The sequence below is a fragment of the Myotis lucifugus genome, unplaced genomic scaffold, assembly GCF_000147115.1.
Source record: "Myotis lucifugus unplaced genomic scaffold, Myoluc2.0 scaffold_1175, whole genome shotgun sequence".
NCBI lineage: Eukaryota > Metazoa > Chordata > Mammalia > Chiroptera > Vespertilionidae > Myotis > Myotis lucifugus.
In genome coordinates this window covers 4858-27757 of record NW_005872223.1, presented here as the reverse complement: position 1 = coordinate 27757, position 22900 = coordinate 4858, and the positions used below count along the sequence as shown (strand labels likewise).

General features: G+C 51.5%; 2 protein-coding genes and 1 pseudogene across 2 annotated transcripts; all 3 read right to left on the bottom strand.

Annotated features, from left to right (window-relative positions):
* Nucleotides 1-2716: 2716 nt before the first annotated feature.
* LOC111823018 (kallikrein-7-like) lies at nt 2717-7372 on the bottom strand. The gene is made up of 5 exons (XM_023748167.1): nt 7300-7372; nt 6679-6844; nt 6255-6502; nt 5279-5415; nt 2717-2842 (listed from the first exon to the last, which is right to left on the bottom strand). The coding sequence occupies exons 1-5, from the start codon at nt 7370-7372 to the stop codon at nt 2717-2719; spliced, it is 750 nt and encodes a 249-aa protein (XP_023603935.1).
* Nucleotides 7373-9811: 2439 nt separating this feature from the next.
* Nucleotides 9812-12643, bottom strand: LOC102436646 (annotated as a pseudogene).
* Nucleotides 12644-12666: 23 nt separating this feature from the next.
* On the bottom strand, nt 12667-21089 carry LOC102436334 (kallikrein-7-like). Its single transcript, XM_014449410.1, has 5 exons — nt 20977-21089; nt 20357-20510; nt 19974-20221; nt 19017-19153; nt 12667-12747 (listed from the first exon to the last, which is right to left on the bottom strand). Exons 1-5 carry the CDS (start codon nt 21047-21049, stop codon nt 12667-12669), a joined length of 693 nt encoding a protein of 230 aa, XP_014304896.1. The 5' UTR covers nt 21050-21089.
* Between the last annotated feature and the right edge of the window lie 1811 nt (nt 21090-22900).

The window sequence follows — 22900 nt, the reverse complement described above, 5'->3', positions numbered from 1 at the left end:
TGTGCAGGAGGCAGCTAATCAATGTTTCTCTCTAATCAATGTTTCTAACTCTCTATCCCCCTCCCCAAAATATATTTTTTTTAAAAATGCCAATGATATCATAATCAGATAGCATTTGCTTTCATTTTTTCTGTGACCTGGGAGAAGCGGAGACCTCGGTTCTTAGGTTCTTGAAGGAAAGAATTCAATCAAGAGACAACGTGCAGCACAGCAGCAAAGGATTTGTTGTCTGCAGCAAAGCATAGCCAGGACAGCGACATAAGAAAGGATTCAACATTGGAGTGGTAGGAGAGCTCAGGTTGGGCCGCTCTGGCTCACTGGGAAGTCAGGGAAAAGGGGGGCTTGGTGACAGGCTCAGGGGGTTAGACTGTCACTGCCCGTTGCTCCCCTGGTTGCGATTCTCATGGGAACCCATAGAGTTTAGGAGAGTCATGCCTGTATGGGAAGAAGATGGGAAAGGGAATGTCTGGGACCTGCTCCCCAGAAGGGAGGGTACTTATCTCCCTCTTGCAGGTGGGAATCTTTGGGGAGGTCTCAGGGGAGTTTCTCAATAAAATATTCATCAGCTTTCCAGGTGCGCTCTTTCAGGGTCATTGTCTCCACTGATGGGTCAGTGCCAGGGCAGGGGGTCCTGAGGTAGCCATGACATCACTTGTCTGAGTTTTGCTGTTTTTCTGGGCCTGGAACTGAAATACAGCTGAGGCCTAGATGTTATCCCTAGGGAAGAAAACTATATGACCAGCCATACGCTGCGGGGGCAGGGGGTGAGTTATCCTGGGGGTGAGGTCCTTGTTTTCCCAATTTTACCCCTTGCTAGACACCTGGGCTTTCTGCCCTGGTGACCTTCTGTGCCCGGCCTGTTGTCCTTGCTCTGCTCATGTCTGCCTAACTGCCTATCACAGCTGGTTGGAGAAGACCCTCAGTCAGCAGGGTCTGTGGAGATTGCCCAGGGAGCCCAGGGTACCAGGAACCTGCTGATCTTGCCAGGCTCTGAGACACAGGGGACTCCTCCCTCCTCCCTCCTCTCCGACAGAGGGCCCTTCCTGGCACACGGTGAGAATAGGAGTCCACCTACCCCATTTGCACTCCCACTGTTCTCTCTTCCTCCAAAATCTGGTGCTCACTTGTGGCAGGTCCTCGATGGACTCTGGTGTCTGTCTACTTGCCAGCGACGTCCTTTCTGAAAACCTGCTTCCTCTCTCCTCATTTGTCACCAGTGACATGCTCAAAACCACTCTCAACCCCTTTGCACACTTGTGAAGTAGGCATTTCTGTTCTCTGTTCCTCCTCTTTCTCCTCCTCCTCCTCTTACTCCTCCTACTCCTTATTCTCCTTCTCCTCCTCCTCCTTCTTCTTCTTTTCTCTCTCTCTCTCTAACTGAGGGCTGGAAAATGTAGAGGAACACGCTTCTATGTCAGTGGGAGCAGGAGGCAGGGTGAGAGTCCAAAAATGAGTTCCATTTCCTTTCCTACCTCCCTCTGAGAAGGTCTCCTTGCCCCAACCTCGGCTCCTCAGAGGTCTCCACCGTATTGTTCAGGTTGTAGAGGTGCACGGGCACAGAAAGGGACACGGAAGGAAGGAGGCACCCAGGACTCCGTCCACAGGCAGTTTGGTACATGCTCTTATTCTGTGACTATTTCTTTTTATTCGGTAACGATCACAGACATGTACGATTTTTGTTTCTTTTTTTGTATTTAACATCAGACAGCATACGCATTCTGACATGACACTCACAGTTCTGCATAATTATTATCCTGAACAGAGTCATTAGTCTCCTGACTTACATCCGTTTGCTTTTGACATAAGCCATGGAATAATTCAGAACAGGTTCAGCATTTCCACTGTTTTGCTATGACAGCTAATGTTGTGTGGGGAGCAGCTACAGTGTCTGCACAGGTTCAAGCCTTGGACTGAGGAGAGGGCACAGTCCTCTCATGGCCACGTGCAAGTCCCAGCTTGGACGGCAGAGCCTTCCCAGCACAAATATAGCCAACAGCTGTAGCTGTAAGCTTGAACCTTTGGTCCGAACACGTGGCCCCACGTGCCTGAGCGATGTGGGCTTGATAGAGTTCAGGTGCATGTAGTTGAGTGGGATTGAAACCCACGAGAACGTTGTAAACATCTTGATCACGCCCTTACATTGCCTCGTGGCGTCTGCTATAAAGTAAAGACAAGGCTTGTGGGCGCTGGCGCTCTCTCTCTCCATCTGAGAGGGCAGCTTCCCACCGAGACCCAGCTTTCATTCTGTTGTCTGTCTTTTCTAAGCCTTTCACTGCCCCCACTCAGGGTCACTGACCCAGGCTGAGCTGGCATGGCACATAAGGCGCCCTGGGGCTGAGTATGCCATGGCCTTGCCGGCTCGCCACAATGTTGTGATGAATTCGAACCTTGCCCATGTTTTGGATTGACCAGAATTCCTAGCTCAAAAGGAATGAATGAGACTGTGGACTCAATTTGTTAACCTTGTCTCATAAAAATTGTTCTCCACTTCGGCTGGAGAACTCAGGGGTGGTATCCCCGCATCTTCACCAGTGCTGATATTTTTGTGTTTTATGTTTAGCTCACAGGTTTTTGCAAATTTTTATTAGAATGCTGTTGACGCTTTCATATGACTTTTAAAATAATAGAGTCAAATACGGCTGCAAGTCAGGGATGTCTTTATTTCCTGTAAGGCCCTGTTCAGGGCATAGGGAAAAAGGATGCAAGCATGGAGAGATTAGGAATTGTCTTTCATGGTTTTATACAGCCATTTGCGGTACTTGCATAGGCGGGTGTATACCACTGGCGCAAAGCGCAGCGTACAAGGGGCATGGCCGGGAGACACCAAGGCCTTGCAGGGAACCTTCGCAAATCAGCGGACTCCCAGAGTCACCCTGGAGAGAAGAGAGCAGATTAGCTTTGATTTCAAAATAACCAGCAATGAGGTCCCACAGACACCAAGCTTATCAGGCCTTTATCAGGCCAGAACACAGTCTTCCACCCTGGCCACTGGGAAGAGACCCATTGTCTCTGCGGACCAATGGCAGAGCAGGAATGAATGCTATCATGGAGAGGCCAACCAGGTTTTTGGAAGACATTGGCTTCAGCCCTCGTCAATCACAGCTAGGGGGCGGGGCTTCCAGGATGTCAGAGGCCCATTTATTTGTCAAGCCCCTGGAAGAGGAAGTATTATCTCCAGGGAAACCCATACATTGCCTCAACCAGGAGTGGGGGACAGGGTAGTCCTGGAACCAGGGGCCGGACCAATGCCCTAATTTACAGGCTCTAGTGCAAAATAGAAGTTTGGATCACCAGGTTCAAATATAGGAAGTTTAAGAAAAGCCAGTGGGTTAAACCAATTGCGGGACTGTCCTGAGTTTGCGACTCTGTGTCCCTGCACAGTTTGCAGAATTATGAATCAGGTCCTCAGTGGGGACCAGGGCGAACCCCCCATTTTTAGGACATTCAACCTTGTCCCATCACCTCTCTTCCTAAGACACACCATTTCACCACCCCTGAAAGCTGAGAGTGCAGATGTGAGCAAAGATAGTGGGGGTACAAGAAGCAAAGGATGAAAGAGAGAGAGAGAAGGATGGAGAGAAGAAGAAAGGGAAGGATGAAGGAGACAGACAAGCAGAATGTTGGGGGTATGGATTGAGGCAGAGATGGAGAAAATAAAAAAAATTGACAGAAGCCGGAGAGAGAGGCAGAGAGGGAGGGAGAGAGATAGAGGGAGGGAGGGAGAGAGAGGGAGGGCAGGAGAGAGAGGGAGGGAGGGAGGGAGGGAGGGAGGGAGGGAGATAGAGATTACAACACAGAACTCAGAAGGAACCAGAAAATGAAATGAGGTGTGAGGACCTAGCCGGTTTGGCTCACTGGATAGAGTATCAGCCTGCGGACTGAAGGGTCCCAGGTTTGATTCTGGCTGAGGGCACATGCCTGGATTGCAGGCTTGATCCCCAGTGGGGGGCATGCAGGAGGCAGTCAATCAATGATTCTCTCTCATCATTGTTGTTTCTGTTTCTCCCTCCCCCTTCCTCTCTGCAATCAATAAAAATAGTAGAAATAAAAAGAAGTGAGGTGTGAGGAGAGATGAGGCGAGAGGGTTCTGAGAGTCAGAGAGGAGGTTACAGAGATGAGGAAGGGAGAACAAAGAGGAGGGGCTCCTTCTTTCTTCAGAATTAGAACCAGATACACAGACATAGAAGCAGGTCATGAGCCTCAGGCACATCTCAGTGACTGCAACAAACATTTTAAGGCATATTTTAAAAATCAAATTTCAAGCCAAAACCGGTTTGGCTCAGTGTATAGAGCGTCAGCCTGCGGACTGAAAGGTCCCGGGTTCGATTCCGGTCAAGGGCATGTACCTGGGTTGCGGGCACATCCCCCATAGGAGATGTGCAGGAGGCAGCTGGTCGATGTTTCTCTCCCATCGATGTTTCTAACTATCTATCTCTCTCCCTTCCTCTCTGTAAAAATCAATAAAATATATTTTTAAAAAAATCAAATTCAATATGAAAAAAAATCCATGAGGAACCTGCTTTCCAGTGTTGTGTGTTAGTGTGTGTGTGTGTGTGTGTGTGTGTGTGTGTGTGTTTTAATATTTTCTTTATTTCAGAAAGGAAGGGAGAGGGAGAGACAGATAGGAACATCATTGATGAGAGAGAATCATTGATTGGCTACCTCCTGCATGGCCCCTACTGGGGTTGAACCTGCTACCTGGGCATGTGCCCTTGACTGGAATGGAACCAGCGACCCTTCAGTCCGCAGGCCTCTGATGGACCAACTGAGCCAAACCGGCTAGGGCGGTATTCCAGTTTTAGATAAAGACGGGGTCATTACAGTGCTGTTCTGAATCACATAGAAGTCTGAAGCAAATGGGAAATGCAGCCCACTCTGGTTGCTGTTTTTGTTGAAAATTCTGATGCTTTGCTCATCATGGATTATTTTTTAAATATTTCATGGGAATATGATATTTCCTGGTCACTGAGCTTTTGGTGAGCCCTTAAAGCTTGTGCTTGTAGCCAGTGCCTCACTGCCCTCCCCATAGTCCCAGCCCCATTCCCACCCCCAGTTTCTATCCTTCAGCTTTGTGCCAGCCCCCAAGGCCACACAGGCCCCCGTGGGCTCCCACCCTGACCCCGGCAGAGAACTGAGTGGAGAGAGCCAGGAAAGTGGGGCTGGTAAGGTGTGAGGGAAGGCTCAGCACCAGGGTCAGGCCCTAGGACACTGGATGGAGGGGGAGATAGTCCTGGGCTGAGAAGAAGCTGAACCCAGGGCGGGGGAGGAGGGGACTCACTGTGCAGCTGTTTGAGAGCCCGTCGGGGGGAACTGCACAGAGCATGTATCTTTTCAACAGGTCCTGGTAAGACTGCTTGCATTCCTGGGCGGAGATGATGTTGACATTCGAGCACATGAGCTCTGACGGATTTGTTGCTGCTGGAGAAGTTGTGCGGGGGAGGGAGGGGCAGTCAGAGGCTGGGTCCTGTGGACCTGTGGGTGCTGATGTAAAAGAATGGGGACCCTGGACATGGAAGGAGGAGGAGCTGGGTGACCCAATATGATGGTTATGAAAAGGGTCCTATTTCTTGGACTTCCGGGTCTTCGGAAGTAAGGGACCTGTGTCTGAACTCCTGGGTTTGAAAGTACTGTGCAGAGTGGCCCTCTTATAGCACACCCGCCCCACTCCAACTCTCAGAGTCCTGGAGTTCAGCTGAACCCAGCTCTGGGGTTACCTTCCCTGCATTTGCTCTTATCTGGAACCCCTGAGGCATCTAAAGCCAGATGCCCGCACTCTACCTCCGCCCTCATTCCTGAGGCCAGGTCAAGGGGTTGAACTCCGCATGTTCCAGCTCCACCATCCCTAGTGGCATCTACCAAGGGAGGGACGAGTTGCTGGCCTTGACGGGCACCTCCTGGGTAGAGGGGGCTGGGGACCAGGTCTCCTTTCATCTGAGGGAGAAGGCACCTGAAGGCCAAGACTCCTGGGTCTGAGGGTGGAAGCGGCCTGGAGCCTGGACACTTGGCTCTGCGTGAGGTGGTGACTGGGGTTCTAAACTCCTGGGTCTGCGGGATGGAGGCCTGGGGGGAGGTATGTCTAAAGGTCAGGCTTGCAGATGTGACGGTGCAGAGACTGTGGGTCTGGCTTCCTGGGTCTGAGAACGGAGGTGTTTGGGGGTGAAGTGTCTGGAACCTTGGGTGTGTCTCCTGTGTCTGAGGCATGAGGAAGAAGGGAGCTGGGACCTTGGTGACTGGGGTCACAGGGGCAGCCTCACCTGCATCCGCGGTGGTGACGCCCCAGCCAGAGACAGTACAGCTTGTCCCAGGGTCTTTGCAGCTGGACGGTAGGTCAATTGTGTTCACAGTGGGTGAGAGCGTGACCGGGCTGGGCAGCTTCAACAGCATGATGTCATAATTATAATTGCTGTGGTTATACCAGGGGTGGACGAAGGACTGTGTGGTCCTGATCCTCTGGGCATGCCCATCAAACAGAAGATCACTCCCCATTTGCACAATATACTCACTTAAAAAAAAAAAGTAACATTCAGAGGGAGACACTGTGATTGAGAGAAGGGTACATAGACCCAGAGTTAGGAGGACAGAAGGAGAGAGAGAGAGAGAGAGAGAGAGAGAGAGAGAGAGAGAGAGAGGGAAAGAGAGAGAGAGAGATGGAGTGGCGCTGGCCCCCCTGTCCCATACCTCAGGCGGCAGTGGGCAACGGTGAGCACCCACTGCTGGTTGACCAGCACGCCTGCACAATGGAACTCATCGAAGGCATACAGGGCCACCTGCCAGGGATGGGAGCCTCTTGGACATACAACTCCATTAATGATCCTCTCCCCAGTGTCCTGGGCTGGATGGAGACCTGGAAAAAGCGTGGGTAGCAGGCCTCAGGGGAAGACTGAGGCCGCAGTAGATGGATGCCCAGAGACAATGATAGAGACAGAGACAGACAGAGAGGCGTGGAGAAGGGCAGAGGCAGACACTGAGCCTAGGGCAGAGACAGGTGCAGACGGAGATCGAGAGAGACGGAGGGAGGCTGCTCAGGAACCCAGGGCAGCAGCTGGTCTGGAGGCAAGCCCAGCGTCTGATGAGAGAGACACTGAGGGCGGGAAGCAGCCTGGAGGGCACCCAGAGCCCAGGAGTCAGGAGGGAGCAGGAAGAAAGGGGCCACAGCCCAGGGGCCATGTCTCAATGGGAGGAGGCTGCTGCAGGGGAGGGTCCTGACTCAGGGGCTCCTTGGAGAGAGGGGGCCTGGAGAGGGGAGGTGGGGGACTGTGAGGCCCAGGGCAAGGTCACGTCGCCCAGGCTGGTCCTCACCTTCTTGTCCAGCAGATCCCAGGGCTAAGGACAGCAGTAGGAGCAGCACGGGTGGGAGCCGGGGAAGTGCCATGTGTCCTCTCTGAGCCTCTGTGGCTGCCACAGAGGAAGGGCCTTCTGTGCTGGGGATGGAAAGAGAGAGAGTTCAGGAAGCAGGACTCCTGGTCTCCAGGTCCCTTCTCTTCCCTCAGACCCAGTAGCCCCCACCTCCCTACTCAGACCCAGGAGCCCAGTTTGCACCCACCTCCTCCCTCAGACCCAGGAACCCCAGTCTCCACCCACCTGCTCCCTCTAAACCCACAAGTCCAGGCCAGAGACAGCCTTCCACGCAGATGTACCTAGTGATCGGGTTTCTGTCCCTCCCCATTTAAATTCTATGTCCCAAGTTCCGTTTAGGTAAAAGATCCAAAACTCCAAACAGCCAGCCCCTCCTTCTCACAACCAGATATTGGGCATCTACTGCTCTGCCCTCAAGAGCAAGAGTGAGCTGTCCATCCAGATGCACCTGACCCATCCCTAGTGGGATTTCATCTCACCTGCAGGGGGTCTGGTCTGGTCTGGTCTGGTCTTCAGTCCGGGTTGGGATTCAATGGTGTCCAGCCCTGTGCAGAGTGGCCCTCTTATAGCACACCCGCCCCACTCCCACTCTCAGGGTCCTGGAGTTTAGCGAACCCAGCTCTGGAGTTACCTTACCTGCATTTGCTCTTATCTGGAACCCGGAGGCAGCTAAACCCATATGCCTGCACTCTACCTCCACCCTCATTCCTGAGGCCAGGTCAGGGGCTTGGCGCCAGCATGTCCCATCTCCCTGGTGGCATCTACGAAGGGTGTGACCAGGAACTAGCCTTGAGGGGCAGGACCAGGAGTTAAGGATGGACTGTGCCCTGGGTGTTCCACTGTGGCCACTTTTCTTGACCTCAGCCCCTCTCAGGGGTGGCCTAGAACTGATACTTTAACTCTGAGCAGCTTGTGGGAACTTGACAGGCTGAATCCCAGACCTGTCTTTGAGCCTGAACCCAACCCTAATATTGGGGTATGAATCTAAAGAGAAGGCTTTCCTAACTCCACCTACTAAATATGTACTGTTTTTCACTTATTATATTTGATTTCTATACATTGTATGAATTTCTAACAAAAAAGTCTGAACATTATCTAATGGGACATCTTATTTACTCTATAATAAGTCTTAAAGAGCCCTAGCCAGCTCAGTGAACAGCGCTTTGGCCAGCAGACCAAATGTCCTGGGTGTGATTCCAGTTAAGGGCATGTACTTTGGTTGCAGGCTCCTCTCCAGCCTGGGCACTGATCGGGGCTCGTGATAGAGGCAACCATCGATGTGTCTCTCTCATCGATGTTTCTGTCTTTCCCTCTCTCTTCCACTCTCCCTAAAAATCAATGAAAAAATATCCTTGGGTGAGGATTCACAACAACAACAAACAAATTAAAAATAACTTTAAAATTCTTGGACAATTGCTTCGCTTAGAATGATTACTCCTACCTTTATTATACACTATAGCTGTCTCCTGGGCTCAAAGGTTGAGTCTCACAAGGGACATCATTGTTGCTTCTCTCTCTCCCTCCCCCTTCCTCTCTGCAATCAATAAAAATATTAGAAATAAAAAGAAGTGAGGTGTGAGGAGAGATGAGGGGAGAGGGTTCTGAGAGTCAGAGAGGAGGCTACAGAGATGAGGAAGGGAGAACAAAGAGGAGGGGCTCCTTCTTTCTTCAGAATTAGAACCAGATACACAGAAGTAGAAGCAGGTCATGAGCCTCAGGCGCATCTCAGTGACTGCAACAAACATTTTAAGGCCTATTTTAAAAATCAAATTTACTGTGAAAAAAATCCATGAGGAACCTGCTTTCCAGTTTTGTGTGTGAGTGTGTGTGTGTTTTTTTTAATTTATTCTTTATTTAAGAAAGAAAGAGAGAGGGAGAGAGAGATAGAAACATCCTTGATGAGAGAGAATCATTGATTGGCTGCCTCCTGCATGGCCCCTACTGGGGTTGAGCCTGCTACCTGGGCATGTGCCCTTGACTGGAATTGAACCAGCGACCCTTCAGTCCGCAGGCCTCTGATGGACCAACTGAGCAAAACCGGCTAGGGCGGTATTCCAGTTTTAGATAAAGACGGGGTCATTACAGTGCTGTTCTGAATCACATAGAAGTCTGAAGCAAATGGGAAATGCAGCCCACTCTGGTTGCTGTTTTTGTTGCAAATTCTGATGCTTTGATCATCATGGATTATTTTTTAAATATTTCATGGGAATATGATATTTCCTGGTCACTGAGCTTTTGGTGAGCCCTTAAAGCTTGTGCTGGTAGCCAGTGCCTCAGTGCCCTCCCCATAGTCCCAGCCCCATTCCCACCCCCAGTTTCTATCCCTCAGCTTTGTGCCCGCCCCCAAGGCCACGCAGGCCCCCAGGAGCTCCCTCCCTGACCTGGGCAGAGAACTGAGTAGAGAGAGCCAGGAAAGTGGGGCTGGTAAGGTATTAGGGAAGTCTCAGCACCAGGGTCAGGCCCCGGGACACTGTATGGAGGGGGAGACAGGCCCAGGTGAGAAGAAGCTGAACCCAGGGCAGGGGAGGAGGGGACTCACTCTGCAGCTGTTTGACAGCCTTTCCGGGGGAACTGCACAGAGCATGTATTTTTTCAACAGGTACCGGTAAGACTGCTTGCATTCCTGGTAGGAGATGATGTTGACATTCGAGCACATGAGCCTTGATGGCTTTGTTGCTGCTGGAGAATTTGGGGGGATGAGACAGTCAGAGGCTGGGTCCTGTGGACCTGTGGGTGCTGATGTGAAAGAATGGGGACCCTGGACATGGAAGGAGGAGGAGCTGGGTGCCCCAATACAATGGTTATGAAAAGGGTCCTATTTCTTGGACTTCCGGGTCTTCGAAGGAAGGGACCTTTGTCTGAACTCCTGGGTCATAACGTACTGTGCAGAGTGGCCCTCTTATAGCACACCCGCCCCACTCCAACTCTCAGTGTCCTGGAGTTCAGCTGAACCCAGCTCTGGGGTTACCTTCCCTGCATTTGCTCTTATCTGGAACCCCTGAGGCATCTAAAGCCAGATGCCCGCACTCTAACTCCGCCCTCATTCCTGAGGCCAGGCCAGTGGGTTGGCCCCCCCACACGTTCCAGCTCCACCATCCCTAGTGGCATCTACCAAGGGAGGGACGAGGTGCTGGCCTTCAGGGGCACCTCCTGGGTAGAGGGTGCTGGGGACCAGGTCTCCTTTCATCTGAGGGAGAAGGCACCTGAAGGCCAAGACTCCTGGTTCTGAGGGTGGAAGCGGCCTGGAGCCTGTACACTTGGCTCTACGTGAGGTGGTGACTGGGGTTCTAAACTCCTGGGTCTGCGGGATGGAGGCCTGGGGGGAGGTAAGTCTAAAGGTCAGGCTTGCGGTTCTGATGGTGCAGAGCCTGGGGGTCTGGCTTCCTGGGTCTGAGAACGGAGGTGTTTGAGGGTGAAGTGTCTGGAACCTTGGGTGTGTCTCCTGTGTCTGAGGCATGAGGAAGAAGGGAGCTGGGACCTTGGTGACTGGGGTCGCAGGGGCAGCCTCACCTTTATCTGTGGTGGTGACGCCCCAGCCAGAGACAATACAGCTTGTCCCAGGGTCTTTGCAGCTGGACGGTAGGTCAATTGTGTTCACAGTGGTGAGAGCGTGGCCAGGCTTGGCAGCTTCAACAGCATGATGTCATGATTATAATTGCTGTTGTTATACCGGGGGTGGACGAAGGACTGTGTGGCCCTGATCCTCCGAGCATGCCCATCAACCAGAAGATCACTCCCCATTTGCACAATATACTCACTTAAAAATAAAAAAGTAACGTTCAGAGAGAGACACTGTGATTGAGAGAAGGGTACATAGACCCAGAGTTAGGAGGACAGAAGCCAAGAGAGAGAGAGGGAGAGAGAGAGAGAGAGAAAGAGAGAGCGAGAGAGAGAGACATGGAGTGGCGGTGGCCCCCTTGTCCCATACCTCAGGCGGCAGTGGGCGACGGTGAGCACCCACTGCTGGTGACCAGCACGCCTGCACAATGGAACTCATCGAAGGCATACAGGGCCACCTGTCAGGGATGGGAGCCTCTTGGACATACAACTCCATTAATGATCCTGTTCCCAGTATCCTGGGCTGGATGGAGACCTGGAAAAAGCGTGGGTAGCAGGCCTCAGGGGAAGACTGAGTCCATAGTAGATGGATGCCCAGAGACAGTGATGGAGAGAGAGACAGACAGAGAGGCGTGGAGAAGGGCAGAGGCAGACACCGAGTCCAGGGCAGAGACAGTTGTAGACGGAGATGGAGAGAGATGGAGGGAGCCTGCTCAGAAGCCCAGGGCAGCAGCTGGTCTGGTGGTCATGCCAGCTTCTGATGAGAGAGACACTGAGGGCAGGACGCAGCCAGGAGGGTACCCAGAGCCCTGGAGTCAGGAGGGAGCAGGAAGAAAGGGGCCACAGCACAGGGGCCATGTCTCCATGGGAGGAGGCTGCTGCAGGGGAGGGTCATGACTCAGGGGCTTCTTGGAGAGAGGGGGCCTGGATAGGCTAGGTGGGGGACTATGAGGCCCAGGGGCAAGGTCAGGACTCCCAGGCTGGTCCTCACCTTCTTCAGCAGATCCCAGGGCGAAGAACAGCAGTAGGATAAGCAGGAGCTGGAGCAGGGGACCTGCCATGTGTCCTGTCTGAGCCTCGGTGGCTGCCACAGAAGAAAGGCCTTCTGTGCTGGGGTGGAAAGATGGAGTTCAGGAATCAGGGCTCCTGGTCTCCAGGTCCCTTCTCTTTGCTCAAACTCAGGAGCCCCCACCTCCTCGCTCAGACCCAGGAGGCCCGGTCTTCCCCCACCTCCTCCCTCAGTCCCAGGAGTCCCAGTCTCCACACACCTGCTCGCTCTAGACCCACAAGTCCAGGCCAGAGACAGCCTTCCATGCAGATGCACCTCGTGATCGGGCTTTCTGTCCTCCCCCATTTTAATTCTATGTCCCAAGTTCCTTTAAGGTAAAAGATCCAAAACTCCAAACCTCCAACCCCTCCTTCTTTCTACCAGATATTGGGCATCTACTGCTCTGCCCTCAAGAGCAAGAGTGAGCTGTCCATCCAGATACACCTGCCCCATCCCTAGTGGATTTTCCTCTCACCTGCAGGGGGTCTGGTCTGGTCTGTTCTGGTCTGGCCTTCAGTCTGGGTTGGGATTCAATGGTGTCCAGCCCTGTGCAGAGTGGCCCTCTTATAGCACACCCGCCCCACTCTAACTCTCAGGGTCCTGGAGTTCAGCGAACCCAGCTCTGGGGTTACCTTACCTGCATTTCCTCTTATCTGGAACCTCCGAGGCAGCTAAACCCATATGCCCGCACTCTAACTCCACCCTCATTCCTGAGGCCAGGTCAGGGGCTTGGCCCCAGCACCTGCCAGCTCTCTGGTGGCATCTACGAAGGGTGTGACCAGGAACTAGGGTTGAGGGGCAGGACCAGGTGTCAGGGATGGACTGTGCCCTGGGTCCTCCACTGTGGCCACTTTTCTTGCCCCCAGGCCCTCCCAGGGGTGGCCTATAACTGATACTGTAACTCTGAGCAGCTTGTGGGAACTTGTCAGGCTGAATCCCAGATGTGTCTTTGGGCCTGAACCCAACCCTAATATTGGGGTACGAATCTAAAGAAGGCTTTCCCAAGTCTATCTACTAAATATGTACTGTATTTCACTTATTATACTTTGATTTCTATACATAGTATGAATTTCTTACAAAAAAGTCTGAACATTATCTAATGGGACATTTTATTTACTCTATAAAAAGTCTTAAGGAGCCCTAGCCACTCAGTGGATAATGCTTTGGCCAGCAGACCAAAGGGTCCTGGGTGTGATTCCGGTTAAGGGCACATACCTTGTTTGCAGGCTCCTTCCCAGCCCGGGCCCTGATCGGGGCTGGTTCAAGAGGTAACCAATCAATGTGTCTTTCTCACATCGATGTTTCTTTGTTTCCCTCTCTCTTCTACTCTCCCTAAAATTCAATGGAAAAATACCCTTGAGTGAGGATTAAAAACAACAAACAAGTTAAGAATAAATTTAAAACGTCTTGGACAATTGCTTCCTTAGGATGATTGCTCCTACCTTTATTCTACACTATAGCTGTCTTCTGACTTATGTCACTTTTCACATTGAAGTGGCTTTGAATCGCTTTCATTACAATGATGGTGGGATGAATTTCTTTGCATTTTCATCTTTCCTCATTGTATTCATTTATGAAGAATCTACTGAGCATTGACTCTGAGCCAGAATCTGTTCTGGCCTCTGAGGGCACAGCTTCCACAAAACAACAAAATTCAGTCACAAAGCCCCTCATTCCAGTGGGTGGAGATCTTAAGTAAAGAAATAAGAACTTCACATTTATAGGTTGTTTTTTCCGTGGCAGTGAGTGCTATGGAGAGAAATTAGACCAGAGGAGAGATAGGGAATTATTGGTTCCCTTGGATGTCAACAACCCCTGCAGTTATAATATTGTGAAAGGTAGTTGGAAAGACCCCATGTATAGAGGACATTCGAACAAAATCTTGAAGGTGGTGTAGATGGATTCATGTAGCTACTGGGGAGCAGTGAGTCCTGGGCAGAGTGACAGGCAGGTGAGAAGAGGAGGGAGACCTAGAATGTTCTAGCAGGGAAGATCTTTTTATAGGAGCTGAATGAATCAGGGGGACAAGAGTGGGGGATGGGTTCAGAGGCCTCATAGGTTTTAGAAGACGCAGGGATTGAGGACCGAGGTAGGACTTTGGCATTTGCATGGAGTAACACTGGAACCATTGTCAGATTACTACTAGACAGCTGATTCCTACCAGTGGAATTGACCCTCACTTCTAACTCTGACCCCCAAATATGTTTTGTTCCTTAGTGTGAGTCCATGTGTTATCTCAATTCTGATCTTTAATCCAATTCTACCTCGGTCCCACAAGTTGACCCATCATAGACATTGTTGTTGTCTACCCAGCATGCACTCCTTCTGCCATTTGTCAGAACCTTGACTTAGTTTGGACAAACTGCCCTCCTCATTGTGACCACAAATGAGCTTTACTGCACCAAGCACGGAGGTTCATTTCTGCTGTGTAGGGATTGGTTTATAAATAAACATGTGATACAATATTGGCCAATGAAGAGGGGAAGACCACTAGGTTACTTCAGGGAACTGCTCTCCTCTTCCCAAAGTGAGACAGGAGAAGAGTTCTCTTAGACTCTGTTAGGCAGTTTTCTTTCTGGGTGTGAATTCTGGAACGGAGGCAGCCCTCCTGGAAGTGGGGAGGGAAGTGGCCAGAAGGCAGAGCCATAGCTCCGGGGATGGACAAACAGAGAGAGGGTGATGGTGATGGTCAGTGTCTTGAGGAGGTTGCTGAGCTGGTGAGTTAATGCTCCATGGAGCCCCTTCAACTCATGTCTGCCTAACTGCCTATCACAGCTGGTTGGAGAGGACCCTCAGTCAGCAGGGTCTGTGGTGATTGCCCAGGGAGCCCAGGGTACCAGGAACCTGCTGATCTTGCCAGGCTCTGAGACACAGGGGCCTCCTACCTCCTTCCTCATCTCCTCTGGAGGCCCCTTATGGGCGCACAGTGAGAATAGGAGCCCACCTACCCCAGTTTCCACTCCCACTGTTCTCTCTTCCTCCAAACTCTGGGTGCTCACTTGTGGTCTCGATGGATTCTGGTGTCCTGTCTACGTGCCAACGCCATCCTTTCTGAAAACCTGCTCCCTCTCTCCTCATTTTTCATCTGTGACATGCTCAGTACCATTTTCACATCCCTTTGCACACGTGTGAACTAGGCATTTCTGTTCTCTATTCCTCCTCCTCCTCCTTCTCCTTCTCCTTCTCTTTCTCCTTCTCCTTCTCCTTCTCCTTCCCCATCTCCTTCTCCTTGTCCTCCTCCTTCTCCTCCTACTCCTCCTCCACCTCCTCCTCCTCCCCCTTCTTCTTCTTCTTCTTTTTCTTCTTATTTTTCTTCTTCTTCTTCTTCTTCTTCTTCTTCTTCTTCTTCTTCTTCTTCTTCTTCTTCTTCTCTCTCTCTCTCTCTCTCTCTCTCTCTCTCTCTCTCTCTCTCTCTCTCTCAAACTGAGGGCTGGAAAATGTAGAGGAACACACCACTGTGTCAGTGGGAGCAGGAGGCAGGGTGAGATTCGAATTCAGTTCATTTTCCTTTCCCACCTCCCTCTGTGAAAGTCTCCTCGCCCCAACCTTGGGTCCTCAGAGGTCCCCACCTTATTGCTCAGGGTGTAGAGGTGCACAGGCACAGAAAGGGACACGGAAGGAAGGAGGCACCCAGGACTCTGTCCACAGGCAGTTAGGTACATGCTCTTATTCTGTGACGATTTCATTTTACCCTGTGATGATGGCACACATATACGATTTTTGTTTCCTTTCTTTTCATTTAACAACAGACAGCATATGCATTCTGAGGTGACACTCACAGTTCTGCATAATTATTATCCTGAACAGAGTCATTAGTCTCCTGACCTATATGCCTTTGTTGTTGACATAAGCCATGGAATAATTTGGGACAGGTTCAGCATTTCCACTGTTTTGCTATGACAGATAATGTTGTGTGGGACGCAGCTACAGTGTTTGCACAGATTCAAGCCTTGGACTGAGGAGAGGGCACAGTCCTCTCATGGCCATGTGCAAGTCCCAGCTTGGATGGCAGGGCCCTCCCAGCACAATTATAGCCAACTGCTGTAGTTGTGAGCTTGAACCTATGGTCCGAACACATGGCCCCATGTGCCTGAGTGATGTGGGCTTGAGAGAGTTCAGGTTCATGTAGTGAAGTGGGATTGAAACCCATGAGAATGTTGTAAACATCTTGATCACACCCTTACATTGCCTCCTGGCATCTGCTATAAAATAAAGACACGGCTTGTGGGCACTGAAGCTATCTCTCTCCACCCGAGAGGGCAGCGTCCCACCGAGACCCAGCCTTCATTCTCTTGTCTGTCTTTTCTAAGCCTTTCACCGCCCCCACTCAGGGTCACTACATAGGCTGAGCTGCCATGGCACATAAGGCGCCCTTGGGCTGAGTATGCCATGGCCATGCTGGCTCGCCACAATATTGTGATGAATTCAAACCTTGCCCATGTTTCGGATTGACCAGAATTCTTAGCTCAAAAGCCATGATGAGATTCCGGACACACCTTGCCTAACCTCGTAGGCTCACCTTGTTAACCTTGTTTCATAAAAATTGTTCTTCACTTCCGCTAGCTAACACGGTGGGAGGCTGCCCGCATCTTCACTAGACCGAAGTTTTTGTGTTTTATGTTTAGCTCATAGGTTTTTGCAAATTTTTATTAGAATGTTGTTGACAGTTTCATACAACTTTGAAAATGATGAATTCAAACACGACTGCAAGTCAGGGGTGCCTTTATTTCTGGGAAGGCCCTGTTCAGGGCATAGGGACAAAGGATGAAGGTATGGAGAGATTAGGAATTGGCTTTCATGGTATTATTCAGCCATTTGCGGTACATGCATACGCGGGTGTATATCACTGGCTTAAAGGGCGTGGTACAAGGGATATAGCCAGCGAACACCAGGCCTTGCAGGGAACCTTCACAAATCAGCGGACTCCCGGAGTCACCCTGGAGGGGAGAGAGCAGATTAACTTTGATTTCAAAATAACCAGCAATGAGGTCCCACAGAAACCAGGCTTCTCAGGCCTTTAACCTGCCAGAACACAGCCTACCACCTGGCCAATGGGAAGAGACTCATTGTCTCTGCAGACCAATGGCAGAGCAGGAATGAATGCTATCAAGGAGAGGACCAACCAGGTTTTTGGAAGACATTGGCTTGAGCCCTAGTCAATCACAGGGAGAGGGCGGGGCTTCCAGGATGTCAGAGCCCCATTTATTTGTCAAGCCCCTGGGAGAGGAAGCATTACCTCCAGGGAATCCCATACATTGCCCTACCCAGGGATGGGGGACAGGGTAGTCCTGGAAACCAGGGGCGGGACCAATGCCCTAATTTACAGGCTCTATGCAAAATAAAAGTTCGGACCACTAGGTTCAAATACAGGAAGCTTAAGAAAAGCGAGTGCGTTAAAACAAGTGCGGGACTGTCCCGAGTTTGCGACTCTGTGTCCCTGCGCAGTTTGCAGAATTATGAATCAGGTCCTCAGTGGGGGACCAGGGGGAACCCCCCATTTTTAGGACATTCAACCTTGTCCCATCACCTCTCTTCCTAAAACACACCATTTCACCACCCCTGAAAGCTGAGAGTGCAGATGTCAGCAAGATAGTGGAGGTACAAAGAGGCAAAGGATGAAAGAGAGAGAGAGAGGGATGGAGAGAAGAAAGGGAAGGATGAAGGAGACAGACAAGCAGAATGATTGGGGTAAGGAATGAGGCAGAGATGGAGAAAATAAAAAAATTGACAGAGGCCTGAGAAAGAGACAGAGAGGTAGGGATGGAGGAAGGGAGGGAGAGAGGAATGGAGGGATGGAGGGAGAAAAGGAGTGGGAGAGAGAGAGAGATCACAACACAGAACACAGAGGGAACCAGAAAATGAAATGAGGTGTGAGGACCTAGCTGGTTTGACTCAGTGAATAGAACATCGACCTGTGGACTGAAGGGTCCCAGGTTCGATTCCAGTCAAGGGCATGTGCCTTGGTTGCAGGCTTCATCCCCAGTAGGGGGCATGCAGGAGGCAGCCAATCAGTGATTCTCTCTCATCATTGTTGTTTCTCTCTCTCCCTCCCCCTTCCTCTCTGCAATCAACAAAAATAGTAGAAATAAAAAGAAGTGAGGTGTGAGGAGAGATGAGGGGAGAGGGTTCTGACAGTCAGAGAGGAGGCTACAGAGATGAGGAAGGGAGAACAAAGAGGAGGGGCTCCTTCTTTCTTCAGAATTAGACCCAGATACACAGACATAGAAGCAGGGCATGAGCCTCAGGCGCATGTCAGTGACTGCAACAACCATTTTAAGGCATATTTTAAAAATCAAATTTAATATGAGAAAAAAAATCCATGGGGAACCTGCTTTCCAGTTTTTTGTTTTCTGTTTTTAATGTTTTCTTTATTTCAGAAAGTAAGGGAGAGGAAGAAAGAGATAGAAACGACAATGAGAGAGAATCACTGATTGGCCGCCTCTTGCACGCCCCCTACTGGGCATTGAGCCTGCAACCTGAGCTTGTGCCCTTGACTGGAATCGAACCTGGGACCCTCCAGTCCCCAGTCCTATGCTGGATCCACTAATACAATCCTGCTAGGGCGATATTCCAGTTTTAGATAAAGACCGGGTCATTACAGTGCTGTTCTTAATCACATAGAAGCAAGACACCAACGGGAAATCCAGCCCATTCTGGTTGCTTCTGTTGTTGAAAATTCTGATGCTTTGCTCATCATGGATTATTTTTTAAATATTTCATGGGAATATGATATTTCCTGGTCACTGAGCCTTTGGTGAGACCTTAAAGCTTGTGCTTGTAGCCAGTGCCTCAGTGCCCTCCCCATAGTCCCAGCCCCATTCCCACCCCCAGTTTCTATCCTTCAGCTTTGTGCCTGCCCCCAAGGCCACGCAGGCCCCCGGGGGCTCCCACCTGACCCGGGCAGAGAACTGAGTAGAGAGAGCCTGGAAAGTGGGGCTGGTAAGGTGTGAGGGAAGTCTCAGCACCAGGGTCAGGCCCCAGACACTGGATGGAGGGGGAGACAGGCCTGGGGTGAGAAGAAGCCGAACCCATGGCAGGGGAGGAGAAGACTCACTTTGCAGCTGTTTGAGAACCCGTTGGGGGTAGCCGCACAGAGCATGTATTTTTTCAACAGGTTCCGGTAAGACTGCTTGCATTCCTGGTAGGAGATGATGTTGACATTGGAGCACATGAGCCTTGATGGCTTCGTTGCTGCTGGAGAAGTTGGGGGGATGGGACAGTCAGAGGCTGGGTCCTGTGGACCTGTGGGTGCTGATGTAAAAGAATGGGGACCCTGGACATGGAAGGAGGAGGAGCTGGGTGACCCAATACGATGGTTATGAAATGGGTCCTATTTCTTGGACTTCCAGGTCTTCGGAAGGAAGGGAACTGCGTCTGAACTCCTGGGTTTGAACGTACTATGCATAGTGGCCGCCTTATAGTACACCCGCCCCACTCCAACTCTCAGGGTCCTGGAGTTCAGTGAACCCAGCTCTGGGGTTACCTTCTCTGCATTTGCTCTTATCTGGCTAAACCCATATGCCCGCACTCTACCTCCCCCCTCATTCCTGAGGCCAGGCCACGGGGTTGGACCCTGCACGTTCCAGTTCCACCATCCCAGGTAGCATCTACCAAGGGAGGGACGAGGTGCTGTCAAAGAGGGACACCTCCTGGGTAGAGGGGGGCTGGGCACCAGGTCTCCTTTCCTCTGAGGGAGAAGGCGCCTGAAGGCCAAGACTCCCAGTTCTGAGGGTGGAAGCGGATGGGAGCCTAAACACTTGGCTGTGAGTAAGGTGGTGACTGGGGTCCTAAATTCCTGGGTCTGCGGGATGGGTCCTCGGGGGACGTATGTCTAAAGGTCAGGCTTCCGGATCTGACAGTGCAGGGCCTGGGGTTCTGGCTTCCTGGGTCTGAGAATGGAGGTGTTTGAGGAGAGGGGGTGTCTGGAACCTTGGGTTTTTCCCATGTGTCTGCGGCCTGAGGAAGAAGGGAACTGGGACCTTGGTGACTGGGGTCGTAGTGGCAGCCTTACCTCCATGCATGGTGGTTACGTCCCAACCAGACACAGTACAGCTTGTCGCATTGCCTTTGCAGCTGGACGGTAGGTTGATTGTGTTCACAATGGGCGAGAGCGTGGCTGGGCTGTGCAGCTTCACCAGCATGATGTCATGATTATTGGTGCGGTTGTTATACCGGGGGTGGATGAAGGACTCTGTGGCCCTGATCCTCTGGGCACGCACATCAACCAGAAGATCACTACCCATTTGCACAATGTACTCACTTAAAAAAAAAAAAGTAACGTTCAGAGGGAGACACTGTGATTGAGTTAGGAGGACAGAAGCCCAGAGAGAGAGAAAGAGAGAGAGAAGGACCCAGAGAGAGACATGGAGTGGCCCTGGCTCCCCTGTCCCTTACCTCTGGTGGCAGTGGGCGACGGTGAGCACCCACTGTTGGTTGACCAGCACGCCTGCACATTTGAACTTATTGTTGTAATACAGGGCCACCTGCCAGGGATGGGAGCCTCTTGGACATACATTTCCATTAATGATCCTCTCGCCGGTATCCTGGGCTGGATGGAGACCTGGAAAATTATGGGTAGCAGGCCTCAGGGGAAGGCTGAGTCCACAGTAGATGGATGCCCAGAGACAGTGATGGAGAGAGAGACAGACAGAGGCTTGGAGAGGGGCAGAGTCAGACACGGAGCCCAGGGCAGATACAGCTGCAGACGGAGATGGAGAGAGACGGAGGGAGGATGCTCAAAAAACCCAGGGCAGCAGCTGGTCTGGAGGTAGCCCCAGCTACTGATGGGAGAGACACTGAGGGCGGGAAGCAGCCTGGAGGGCACCCAAAGCCCAGGAGTCAGGAGGGAGCAGGAAGAAAGGGGCCACAGCGCAGGGGCCATGTCTCCATGGGAGGAGGTTGCTTCAGAGGAGGGTCCTGACTCAGAGGATCCTTCAAGAGAGGGGGCCTGGAGAGGGGAGGTGGGGGACTGTAAGGCCCAGGGGCAAGGTCAAGACTCCCAGGCTGGTCCTCACCTTCTTGTCCAGCAGATCTGAGGGCTAAGGACAGCAGTAGGAGCAGCAGAGGCTGGAGCCGGGGACCTGCCATGTGTCCTGTCTGAGCCTCTGTGGCTGCCACAGAGGAAGGGCCTTCTGTTCGGGGGTTGGAAAGACAGAGAGTTTATGAACCAGGACTCCTGGTCAGCAGGTCCCTTCTCTTTGCTCAAACCCAGGAGCCCCCACCTCCCCACTTAGACCCTGGAGCCCATTCCGTACCCACCTCCTCCAGCAGGCCCAGGAGCCTACTCTGCACCCACCTCCTCCCTCAGACCCTGGAGCCCCAGTCTCCAACCACCTCTTCTCTCTAGACCAGGGGTGTGCAAACTTTTTGACTGGAGGGCCACAATGGGTTCTTAAACTGGACCAGAGCGCCGGAACAAAAGCATGGATGGAGTGTTTGTGTGAACTAATATAAATTCAAAGTAAACATCATTACATAAAAGGGTACGGTCTTTTTTTTTTTTTTTTTTTAGTTTTATTCATTTCAAATGGGCCGCATCCAGCCCGCGGGCCGTAGTTTGCCCACGGCTGCTCTAGACCCACAAGTCCCAGGCCCAGAGATAGCCTTCCATGCAGAGCACCTAATGATCGGGCTTTCTGTGTCTCCCCCATTTTTAATTCTATGTCCCAAGTTCCTTTTTAGGTAAAAGACCCCCAAACTGCAGACCTCCAGCCCCTCCTTCTCACAACCAGATATTGGGAATCTACTGCTCTGTCCTCAAGAGCAAGAGTCAGCTGTCCCTCCAGATGCACCTGCCCCATCCCTAGTGGGATTTCCTCTCACCTGCAGGGGGTCTGGTCTGGTCTGGTCTGGTCTGGTCTGGTCTTGAGTCTGGGTTGGGATTCAATGGTGTCCAGCCTTGTGCAGAGTGGCCCTCTTATAGCACACCCGCCCCACTCCAACTCTCAGGGTCCTGGAGTTCAGCGAACCCAGCTCTGGGGTTACCTTACCTGCATTTGCTCTTATCTGGAACCCGGAGGCAGCTAAACCCATATGCCCGCACTCTACCTCCACCCTCATTCCTGAGGCCAGGTCAGGGGCTTGGTCCAGCACGTCCAAGATGCCACCATCCCCGCTGGCAGCTACAAAGGGTGTGACCAGGAACTAGCCTTGAGGGGCAGGAGCAGGAGTCAAGGATGGACTTTGCCCTGGGTCCTCCACTGTGGCCACTTTTCTTGCCCTCAGCCCCTCTCAGGGGTGGTGTAGAGCTTATATCGTGACTCTGAGCAGCTTTTGGGAACTTGTCAGGATGAATCCCAGTCCTGTCTTAGATCCTGAAGCCAACCCTAATATGAATCTAAAGAGAAGGCTTTCCTAACTCTACCTACTAAATATATACCGTTTTTCACTTATTATACTTTGATTTCTATACATTGTATGAATTTCTAACAAAAAAGTCTGAACATTATCTAATGGGACATTTTATTTACTCTATAAAAAGTCTTAAGGAGCCCTAGCCACTCAGTGGATAATGGTTTGGCCAGCAGACCAAAGGGTCCTGGGTTTGATTCTGGTTAAGGGCATATACCTTGGTTGCAGGCTCCTCCGTAGCCCGGCCATGATCGGGGCTGGTGCAAGAGGCAACCAATGGATGTGTCTCTCTTGTGGGGAGCGGTTACGGTGTTTTGGCCAGGTTCAAGCCTTGGACTCATGAAAGGACAGTGTCCTCTCATTGCCATGTGCAAGTCCCAGCTGGAGGGCAGGGCCCTCCCAGCACAATCATAGCCAACGGCTGTGGTTGTGAGCTTGAACCTATGGTCCGAACATGTAGCCCACGTGCCTTGTGATAGAGTTCGGGTGCATGTAGCTAAGTGAGGTTGAAACTCACAAGAATGCTGTAAACAACGTGATCACGCCCTACTTCGTCTCGTGGCATCTGCTATAACATAAAGACACAGC

Bases quoted from the DNA above. Each gene is read 5' to 3' on its own strand.
- LOC111823018 (XM_023748167.1), bottom strand. From the start codon at position 7,372: ATGGCACTTCCCCGGCTCCCACCCGTGCTGCTCCTACTGCTGTCCTTA. The intron at 5,416-6,254 runs GTGAGGCTGCCC...CTTCTCCAGCAG, and splicing joins CGTCACCACCGCGGATGCAG to CAACAAATCCGTCAGAGCTC. The intron at 2,843-5,278 runs GTGAGTCCCCTC...TGATTTGCGAAG, and splicing joins GGCTCTCAAACAGCTGCACA to GTTCCCTGCAAGGCCTTGGT.
- LOC102436334 (XM_014449410.1), bottom strand. From the start codon at position 21,049: ATGGCAGGTCCCCGGCTCCAGCCTCTGCTGCTCCTACTGCTGTCCTTA. The intron at 20,222-20,356 runs GTAAGGGACAGG...TTTTTTTTTAAG, and splicing joins GTCGCCCACTGCCACCAGAG to TGAGTACATTGTGCAAATGG. The intron at 19,154-19,973 runs GTAAGGCTGCCA...CTTCTCCAGCAG, and splicing joins CGTAACCACCATGCATGGAG to CAACGAAGCCATCAAGGCTC.